Genomic DNA, 11,363 nt, shown 5'->3' with positions numbered 1-11,363 from the left:
ACAGGACAACTTCACCGCATCAAAGGGACGATGGACGGGGCCATGCGTTGTCAAGTCTTGGGTGAGAACCGCCTTCCCTCAGCCAGGGCATTGAAAATGGGTTGTGGATGGGTATTCCAGCATAACTATGACCCAAAACACACGTCCAAGGCAACAAAGGAGTGGCTCAAGAAGAAGCACGTTATGGACCTGGACTGGCCTAGCCAGTCTCCAGACCTTAATTCCATAGAAAATCTGTGGAGGGAGCTGAAGGTCTGAGTTGCCAAACGTCAGCTTCAAAACCTTAATGACTTGGAGAAGATCTGCAAAGAAGAGTCGGACAAAATCACTCCTGACATGTGTGCAAACCTGGTGGCCAACTACAAGAAACATCTGACCTGTTTTGCTAACAAGGGTTTTGCCACCAAGTACTAAGTCATGTTTTGCAGAGGGGACAAATACATATTTCCCTCATTAAAATGCAAATCAATTTTTAACATTTTTAACATGCGTTTTTCTGGATTTTGTTGTTGTTGTTATTCTGTCTCTCACTGTTCAAACAAATCTACCATTAAAATTATAGACTGATCATTTCTTTGTCAGTGGGCAAATGTACAAAATCAGCAGGGGATCAAATACTTTTTTCCCCTCAATGTACATTGTATTGCAGCCCAGTGCATTTACAGAGGGCCATCTGATCACTTTTAAACACTTTATTAAAAGGACAACTGAATATAGATTGCACACGCAACTCTTACTTTCTAGTTTTTGTGAGCCTTCTCATCTTTGCATCAGTCTCGACACAATAACTAGACAAATCAATGTCTTTACTGCCTGCCTTTTACTTAGGTTGGGGAATGTGACATGAATTACATCTAGTCGGATGAGTTTTTATTATGATACCAACGTAATCCACTGGGCACTCACAATTGATTAATCAGTCAGGCTCAAATCGATTCAATTTGCTGGCAAACTCTGTCTGATAGCCTCTTCCTTTATACAGGCTATTCATATGCAGTATTAGATGTTTGAATTTTGAAGCAAAAAAATCAATAATACTTATACTATAATTTTTTTTCCAACTCTTTTACATTACAAAAGAATGTATATTATCATAAGATATTTTAGTGGTAATTACAAACTACACAATATCCCCAGGCAAAACCAAAACAATCTCTCACTGAACTGACTCTCTTCTTAAAGGATCAGTTTTATTTATTTAATATTCAGAAGACAGCTACATGGCTGCAGTTGCTCATCTCCTCTCTACAATATAAAAAAGAGAACCTGTGCTTGAACCTAAGATAACTGTACTGTTTCTATTACTCTTTGGTTTTTAGACAAGAAAGTCAGTGTGGGTGCTGTTTGGGGGCATCAGAGTGGCCTGGGCGAACCAAACAGAATGAAGCACATTATTAATGAGTGAAAGGTGGTTTGGCACTGAAAGGGCTATGTTCTGTAAATCTGACAGCATGACAATACAGCATTTATTTTTTTATTGATTAAGCCACACAGATCCTGACGCATCTTGTATTTTGATCAGTTTTGTTCATTAAATGTTGTGTATGGCATTTGCTGTGTGTGGTGGGCCTCTAGTCTTTTCCCCTTAAAGCTGCAGTAGGTAGTTTATTTTTGCCGTCATTCTGCGTCAATTCAAAAAATTATAACCTTTCAGCATATTGTAATTCAAGTGGTCTGAGAGAAAACTAACTTCTGCACCTCCGCCACTCTGTGTTTAGGCTCCAGAAAGTGATAGCCATCACGGGAGACTTTGGCCAATCGCAGGTCATTTCAGAGAGACAGCGTTCTGTTCTACATGCATATGCCCGATAGACAGAGAGGGAAGTGGTAGAGCTGCAGGAAGAGGTCTCACTCTACTTTAAATTCTGCTGGGGGTTTTTCTACTCACTGCAGCTTTAAGGTTGATGTTTTATTTATTTTCATATTAGCGCTGGTGGTCTTTTTTTCAGGGGAGGTTGCCCACAAATTTATATTGGCTCCTGCAAGCTGCAAGCTCCCAAAATTCTATACCCAGTAAATTCTTGAGTGCTACGTCCCATTTCTCCCCTCATTTTCAAAACCTTTTTTCAGTGCAGAAAAACAAACTTTGATAGAAAAAGTTTTCAGTCATCACAATTTATATGGTAACTACAATTTCAGATAAGGAAGCAAAATGATTTTTTTTTCTGCCCAATTCCACTTTGTACCACTTTCATTTTGAGGGACTAAAAATACCTTGAAACTTTTAAACATCCTACAAAAAAAACCACAATGCTAACCACTCTCTCAGTTTAAAGTGCTGCAGGCTAGTTTCTATAAGAGCTGAGCTGAGAGGACAAAAACTTACTGTAAACTGCCTTCAATGAAATACTGAGACATTTTTAAATTGCTGCGATTTAACTATTCGATAGGAAATATACTTTAAATATGTTAGGTTCTGGTGTTATGCAAGCCTGCAGGTTACATAAATATATAAAGGGCTGGTATAAATGTTGATTTTCCACAGAGTTAATAAGTAAACCTAATCCAGATAAAATGTTCTTACAGATGTAACAGGGTCGCTGCTGGCCATCAGTTAGTTTGGACTGTCTTAGCAGGCTGATGGAAATTGAGGCTGTTAATGTGTTTATTAAGGTTATTGTGAGCATATCGCGTGACGTCACGCCCTCACGCCTCGCATCCCGAGCCTCTCAGTTTGTCATCAGAGGGAGGACAGTCCGGATCAAACGGGGTTGTTTTGCCATCGCACCTGCGAAACGGTCTCGATTGTTCCTGATGTTGGGGATGTAAACACTGGCCGTCCAGGGCACTGATGGGCGTTAAAAGTTGAATTAATTCCTTTATGATGTTGGACTGATTACGGTTTAGAGTTGTACTGCGAATTCCTGACTCATTTCGGTCGCGGCTGTAAAGTTTGGTCCTCCAACCCTCTGGCAGCTCCTGTGTGGAATCAAACGAGACCAAGAGGAGAGTAGATGGGAGCAGAGTGAAGTGGAAATGGTCTACCATCGGCGCGTCTCTCTGTGTCTCACTTGTTCTTTTCAATCGTCCGAAACTCCGGCAGATTTACAAGATGTGGTTTTAGCCGCTGGACCAGGGTCGAGAGTTCGGATTCTCACTGTTGGATCTACAGGATGCATCATCACCTGAACCCACATTATGTGCAACCCGAAGAAAATTGGATCAGTTTGACAAGTTTATTTTAATCCCGAAACACGTCTATAAACCTTAGGCTACGAAGTCTTCTGAAACGCAATGATTTTAACAACTTTTGTCATGATATTGTCCTTCCCGGGTAAGTCACGCATGCATCTGTTGATTTCTGTGTTTCGACTACAATAGATAGTCTTTTTAAAAAGGCTCACGTTCCTTTTGCATTTCAACTCAATACACGCACACATTGGGATTGAGGAATAAAAACGGCAAAAACAGATGCTTATTTGTTGGATCTGTTCTGATTGTTGAGGCACAATGATTGCAGAAAGTTTGTCTAATGCAATGCGTAGTGCATCTTTGTGTAAAGTATAGTAGCCCACTCTCCAAAAAAACCGTTAATTGACTGATCGATTAGCCTGTTGTGTGTAGAACAATCAACAAATTAGTTCACATCGTGCGCACAAATCTCTCTGACTTCCTTCTTGTAACTCCCAGACTCAGTGTTCACCTTGAAGGCTGAGGGCAGCTCGTCCTCCCGGCCCGCCCGGCCGGACTGCGTAAAGGCCAGTGAACAATGTCTGAAGGAGTACAGCTGCAGCACCAAGTACCGGACGATGAGGCAGTGTGTGGCGGGCAGGGAAAACAACTTCGGCGCGGTCACCGGTACGGAGGCGCAGGGCGAGTGCCGTAGCGCTATAGATGCCATGAAGCAGAGCACCCTCAATAACTGCAGGTGTAGAAGAGGCATGAAGAAGGAGAAGAACTGTCTCCGGATCTTTTGGAGCATATTTCAGAGTTTACAGGGTATGCGGAGCAAACTAATATTTGTTATTTGACTGATTGAGCTTACTATAAAAAAAAAGTGACATGTAGGCTACTTCTCAAGCAAAAAAGCAATGCAGGCAGAATGGCCCCTGTCCTGCCATTGCTATTTTCTATTGGATAATTATTAAGGATGATTGTGTATTAAGCAGTATTTCAATGCTGTAGCTTCAAGTGGAACTATTTTACAACTTGTAGGTAGTTTAATCTGTAATGCAGTATTGTTATAAGCTTATCATACTGAATGCTTTGCTTGTGAAATCTGAAATGGCAAAAAAAATGGTCAGATACTGTATATGCAGTGGAGTATACTATATATGTCCAAATGTCCAAAGGGGCAGCTGTTGGGGGGTGGGTGTGGCCTTGACCAACTGCCACTTTGCTTGTTTGAAAGCCATGATGGTTCTCTCTCTCTCTCTCATGGGCAGGACAAATACTCTGGGCAGGCAAAGCAGAGAAAGGGGAGGTAACCGTGCCCCTTATGACCTCATAAGGAGAAAGATTCCATTTTGGCCTATCTGAGCTTTCATTTTCTCAAAGGCAGCGGGCTACCAATGGAACCTTTATACATTTCTGAGATAGATTATTGCACTTCTAACAAAGTAAATCTAAGCTCAGCCTCGCTCATTACTTCGGTTTAACGACATAACCTATTATTTACAAAATAATAATTAAATAACTAATTAACAGGGATAACCCAATTACCCATTTAGTATAATTGATATGTTAAAGAGTATTAAATAACATCCACCCACACATACATAACATATGTTTACACATAGATACACACCTTTTCCAGCTCATATTGTTGACAATATTTTTTTCCCATGCAGGTAATGATTTGCTGGAGTACTCTCCATATGAAGCAGTCAATAGCCGACTCTCAGATATCTTCCGCCTGGCCCCCATCATAGCTGGTAAGATGCGTCTTTCACGTTTTTGACACCCCTTAGGGTTGGACATTGTGCAAAGTTAAGTCAGTGCATACATAGACCCATTACTTTTCAGTTGTGCTTTAAATCCAGCTTAAGTCACCACATCACCAGTACAAATCTGTCACTATTTGACAACCACTCTTTTCTATTGCTGTCTGGTTCCAGGCTGCAGCTTTCAACACCCATTATCCATCACAAAAGCTTTTATCTGCCACTGTGACCCACCGTATACAAAACAGAGTCATTTAGTATATTTCACTTTCAGCTCTCAAAGCAATAATGAGGGGGTTTGCATGTTTTTCCACTGTCACAGTACTTTTGCTGGGAGTAGCATTTATGTGCTAGTTTTGAATTTGTTATCCCTTTAGAGTAAAGCCTGTGTTTTTCGAGCTCCAGGAGCCTGCAGGGCCAAATGCCTGGATTACAAAAAAAGAAAGCAGAAATGTTGCTTGCAGTTTGTTGTTGTGAACCTAAATGCCATACATGTCCTCAAATGTCAATGGAGTGCAGGTGGACTTGGGTGCATAGACCTAGGCAGGCCCATATTTAAATAACACACACACACACACACACGCGCACACGCGCACACACACACACACACACACACACACACACACACACACACACACACACACACACACACACACACACACACACACACACACACACACACACACACACACACACACACACACACACACACACACACACACACACACACACACACACACTTAACCATCTGTCTGCGTTCAATCGCACTGATAGAACAAGAGCTGTTTGTGACAAGTGCAGCGCTCTCTGGCACTCTTCAGTGTTGGGCTTTCTGGCTGGAGGAGGGTGTCTGCTGCACTGGCCAGCTACCATTTCAGTGAATAAAAATAAAATGGTCATTTGATTCTTTCTCTCCCTCTCTGGCTCTCCCTCACTGTCTGGCTCTCGCTGTGATTGAATCCACTTAGTGTATAAAAGTGGCTCTGCTCCACATGCAGTGACATAATGGCTAACGGTATTTCATACAGAGAGTAAAGACAAATTTATTAGAGTTTGCATTTCTCTCTAGTGCTGGAATAGTGCAAATATTGGTCTAGCAATGCGAGGCTAAGAAGAAATGCAAGAAAACAGAAATTGGAAAAGTGGTTAAGAATTCATGTGGCTTTTACATAATGGGAATACTATTAAAACTGTAAAACAAATCCAGGATTATTAAAAGGCGGAGATGAAAAAGCAGCATGAAATCTGCAGGTAATTTTTTTATTAAATAATGTGCTTGATGTAGCTTAGAAGAGACAGCAGACCCCACTGAACAAATGCAAAATGTTTTAATCTTTATTAAGATATATTCAAAAATCTGATCTGCTGCTAATGAGCTCTTCAATCAAAGTCACTAATTTATATTATATAATATTGAAGACATGCCAGTTTAACTTGTGTTTTATCATTATTAGGTGCTACTATATTATAAGAATTCTCAATGTGTATGGGAGCAGATAAATCTAGATGCACAGATGAAGCTGGACCTGAGTAGCCCGTTTAATGTACAGCAGTGTAAACAGCCAAAGGCTCTAAGAAAAAAGAAATCACTTAATGGGTTAGATATCAAGAATCCATTTGCCATAAGTGACCTCATTCCTGCGTGCAACTACTAAGCAGGGCCTGAGTCAATCCACAGTGTAAAATAACGCACATGAGAGCAGCATAGAATGGTCCACGATATCCCATGGGTAAACTGCTAAAACCTGATGCTCACTACTCTGAATGGCTTAAAATCAATGTTTGAAACTATACATTTAGTTCATTTTCATTTCAAGTTTCAGCAAAATATAATTGTTTAAACCTTTCCTCCAATCCTGTTGTTGATTTGTTGTTACAGATTTAAATCTGTATGTGTTTTGCAAAGTTTTGTCATCTTCATATAAGTGGCATTACTAAATGTAAATATCTAGCAACAAGATATCAACAAGAGTCTACAGCTATTCCAGCGGCTCTACGAAGCTGTATTTAGGCATTGGGGTTTTGAGCTAAATGCCAACGGTGGTAAGCTTGCATGCTCACAATGACAATCTAACATGCTGATGTTGGTATGTTCACCACCTTAATTTAGCGTGCTAATATTTGCTAATTAGCACTAAACACAGTACAGCTGAGGCTGATAGGAATGTCATTCCAAAAGTAATTTGGCATCACCAAAGTGATTATAAATCCTTCAAGAACAATGAACATGTGTACCAGATTTCATGGCAATCCATCCAATAGCTCTTTTAGCCAAATAGTCAAATTATTTATTAAAAAAAAAAGGGATTGGCATTGCTGTCCATAGAGCCATGCTATGAGTATGGCTTAACAAAGACACCATAAATAGTTTCCCACTTAACTTCTACTGTAGTAGGACTCCTTTCTGTTTTGAGTACTACCTTCGTTGTCACATTTCATCATGTATGGCTTCTGCAGAAAGATTTATGATGTATTTAAAACAATATTAATTTGAACTAAAAGGTGTAACATCCAAGCCATTAACTGCCAGAATATAGTCTCCAGAAACAGCTGAAATTAAATGCTGCGTCATTTAGAAATCAATGAATAAGTGCCTTACAGAGATGTAACACAATGCTGTTGTGCAGATTAAGGGGGACAATGGGAGAATTGCCCTTAGCAAAAAGGAAAACCAGCTTCTGTACACATTGTTTATGTCTTTAAAAATTATTTACCAGGGTACTCGAGGCCACTAACAAGGGAAACTCAAATTACTACATTCAACTGAGCTAAAGACAACTTCAGGTGATTCCCTAGCAAGAGCTAAGAAGACCAAGAATTGCTGCAGGGTATATCTTGTACAATCACATTCTTAACTTACAGTTTAAGTAAAATACTCTTCAGAGACAAGATGAACTGATTCTGAATTTCCTCAACAAGTCTGAAACCAGTGGTATGAGAACAGATTACATCCCATCTTTGGAGTCGCACTTCCTGTATATAATGTAAGAATGTGCAAGGGAATAAACTAATTTCAATCTGCCTTTAGAGTGATAAACGTCAGAAGTTTTCAAAAAGCCCTCCAGCCAGTTTCTCAATTTACATGAAAGCAGCCACTCTGGCAGAGGTAATCTCACATGTACTAGCCCTACCACTGAGCCCAGTACCTATCCCCTCTCCTCCCAGTCTATCCTCGTAGCTCATCAGCAGTCTTACAGAGAATCAAGCCGGTGAACAAGAGTTGAAGCCCGGCATGATGATTTTCCACTGTAGAGCTCTCCAGAATAATTCAGAAGGCCTAGTTGCCTGAAGCAACTGATTCATTCATCTGTACTCTTTGTCCTCTGCCAATGGCCCTGGCCTGCCTGTGCACTTTGTATACTGTATATGAGCAAACTGCCCCAGCTAAACATCGGAGTAGAAGAAACATTTTTAATCTGCTGATCCTTTAACACAAGACTGCTTTCAGCCATATCAGCGAATCATATCCTTTCACACACTTCTCCGTTTTCTATCACCCCCTTTGTGACCGCAGAATAACAAAATTTATTCCAACTGAGTTAGCCTGACGGAGCTTGTAACCCAATAACAGACACATGGATTATAAATCTGAAATTCACTTAGACGCTGCATGATTAAATATTAAAATATTTAGTGACATGAAGTGAAACTAACCTTATTCCATTTATAAACGGGCTTATGATGTTTTAGTTCTTCATAACATAATGCATAATAATATAACATGAGATATCTGAACAGTGCATTAAGCACTTCAAGTTGGCTGCACCCATGGGAAACTGTGAACCCAGGGGTGGACACAATAACACCAACATCTGTTAAATAAACGGTAATCCAAGTTGTTGAATGGGCACCTCTAACATGACACGCCACATTTACAGTGTTGCAGTATTTGAATGTGTATGATGGTATTGCAACAGAAATTGCATTCAATGATTTTAGAAAGCAACATGAAAAAAGCAAGATCCTGAACCCAAAATTGCTCCCAATGGTCAGGCCAGCACCCACAGCCTGGTAGCCTGCTGCTATTGGTGCGTGACTCTGTGTTTAAATGAGAAAATGAATTGCAAATTTTACAACTGGCGATTAATAATTCATATCAAGTCCAGCACGATTTTCAGCTTGTGCTGATAGTAGTTTATTGTGAAAAGACATAATGTAAATACTCTTGGGTTGAGGGGACATGACATGAAATGGTGAAGTGTAACATACCTGAAACTTACTTTGCCACTGTGTTTTGACAATTTTATTTTGCCACATCATGCAAAACAAAAATAATATGAGATCAAATGATCATGGCAAGAATGTCATGGAGAAAATACTATCATCACAGTGGATATGCAACCATGGGTGATGCGGGCAAGGGCTAATCACGGCTTTGAGATAAGAAAATAAAACGCTGTAGTGACACAAATTAATGTTTTTGGTCAGGCGTGGAATTATTTGATGTGAGCTCAGCTAACCACACCCTGCACCCACTCGCACCAACACGTACACACACACACAATCATTCTTACTGTGTGCATGTCTGTTGCATAGAGACCGTCATCTACATACAAATCACCCTGTACCCATTCATACACTGACAGTGACATACACATCCTCTCAGTGTCCCAGGCTTTCCTTACATCTTTCTGATTGATGTATAGGTGCATACATATACAGGTGTATAGTTTTAACTGCTAATGCTTAAAAGTAGGAAGGAAGAAAAACAGTCCCCAGTCCCAAAAATATATAAGTAATATTATTCGGAAGGTGCTGAAGGTGAGACAATACATAGACAGACATATTTTTAATTGGCTGAGCTGACTATAACTGGTTTTCTGAAAAACAGAAGGCAAAAGTGTGCCTGGTCCTCATCCACATATCTGACTCAGGCACTGAATCGACAGGTGCAACCATTGGGCTCGTACCTGCTTTAACTCCCAAATCCTGCAGTCAATGTAGCGTTATATTGTATATTGTCGAGTCATCTTAACTAGGGTTGACCGATATTAGTTTTTCAGGGCCGATATTGATTATTAATAGTTAATGAAGCTGATAACCAATATTTTGAACAGATTAATTTACTAGGTGTGGAACAGTTCATGTATTCATAGTGAAAAGAAACGGTACAGGCGTCACCGTTTGGTACATGAATTTACGCAGAGAATACACAGTATAAAAATAAATAAAACTTGCGTGCAAATTAACTAATGTTATGCGGAACTAACGTAATGCGAAAATCCTGTTAGATACGGGGTTCTTCAGGGACACCTAATCCGTAGCCCCGCCTTAGCTCTGAAGCTCGGCACGACTAGGGACATATCTGGTGACTTTCTGTAGAAAAGACGCCAAACATTTGAGGTATTTCTCACTTGTGTGGCCGCCAAACCTTTTTCTGTTCTGCGACCTAGGAGCAGCCCATCCCCTCTCTGCTCTCTAATCACTGCACAGGCAGGTAGGGGGGGGGGGGACAGGGTGCGAGGCGAGAGACAGTAGGACGCAACGGGAGAAAGACGCCGCTAAGCTGGCCTGGCCTTGGTTAATATATACTATATAATACTGTCTTAGCTTTAGCCAGGCAGGGAGCAGCTTTTTGCAGTGAAATATGGGCGGGAGATGTCATTACGTTGCATCAATCAGGTAATTTTTTAGTTTGTCTTTGCAGAGAACATAGATGCTGTATTTTCATAGCTTGTTTCATAGCTGATTGTCTTATTTTGTTTACAAGTTACAGATGGAGTCTGGACATTATGTGGGGTACTTGTTGTTTACTGTTTACATCTTTTTTTTAACACACTTCAGGCTGTTGCTGCTAGCTCAGGGGAGAGACTATATGACACTAGGTGGTACAGTCTGAGAAATGAACAATAAAAACAATTGCCTTCTGCATTTTGAATAACAGACTGGGGGATTAAATAAAGAAGAAAAGAAAATAGCTGGTGCAGTACAAACTAAGTGAGATTTTGCTAATTACATAGGTGCACTAAATAAATGGGTCTCGAGTCTGGTCATAAATACTGAGACACTGGCGTGGATTTAGTGATGCTGGCAAGAAGCCTGGTAGAAGGCAGGGTGCCATAAAGGAGTGGGCCCTGACCACGGCTGTTTTCTTTCTATTATGGGAAATGATGAAGAGGGCACTACATTAAAGGTATTAGTTTAAAAGGATTAAATAAGGCAGTGATACATTGTGAAGAGGATTTTAGGCCATTGCATATAGAGGCTCTGCAATATAGTTATGTTGTGGTTATCAGTATTTGGTATGGTTAATTTTGCGGACAATCAAAATAAATTGTAGAATCAAGAGAGGTTTAGAGATTTTGTCCACACATCAAATATACATAATATACCCACTGCTGCTTGCAATATGGCTGAACTCAGGTGCAACACAGTTGTCATTCATCTTTGACTTCCTTCCATCCATCCATCTTCATCCGCTTCTCCGGTATCGGGTCGCGGAGACAGCAACTCCGGCAGGAGACCCCAAACTTCCCTTTC

At 40.4% G+C, this 11,363-nt stretch overlaps 1 protein-coding gene across 1 annotated transcript in view; it reads left to right on the top strand.

Moving 5' to 3' along the window:
* The first annotated feature begins 2,618 nt into the window (after positions 1-2,618).
* Positions 2,619-11,363, top strand: part of gfra1b (gdnf family receptor alpha 1b) — a 30,400-nt gene continuing 21,655 nt past the window's right edge. The window contains exons 1-3 of the mRNA XM_032502028.1: positions 2,619-3,274; positions 3,631-3,939; positions 4,791-4,874. Of these exons, the coding sequence (XP_032357919.1) occupies positions 3,235-3,274; positions 3,631-3,939; positions 4,791-4,874 (433 nt within the window). The 5' untranslated portion in view covers positions 2,619-3,234. The remainder of the gene's footprint in view (positions 3,275-3,630; positions 3,940-4,790; positions 4,875-11,363) is intronic.

The sequence above is a fragment of the Etheostoma spectabile genome, chromosome 21, assembly GCF_008692095.1.
Source record: "Etheostoma spectabile isolate EspeVRDwgs_2016 chromosome 21, UIUC_Espe_1.0, whole genome shotgun sequence".
Lineage (NCBI taxonomy): Eukaryota > Metazoa > Chordata > Actinopteri > Perciformes > Percidae > Etheostoma > Etheostoma spectabile.
This window is presented reverse-complemented; position numbering and strand designations above follow the sequence as displayed.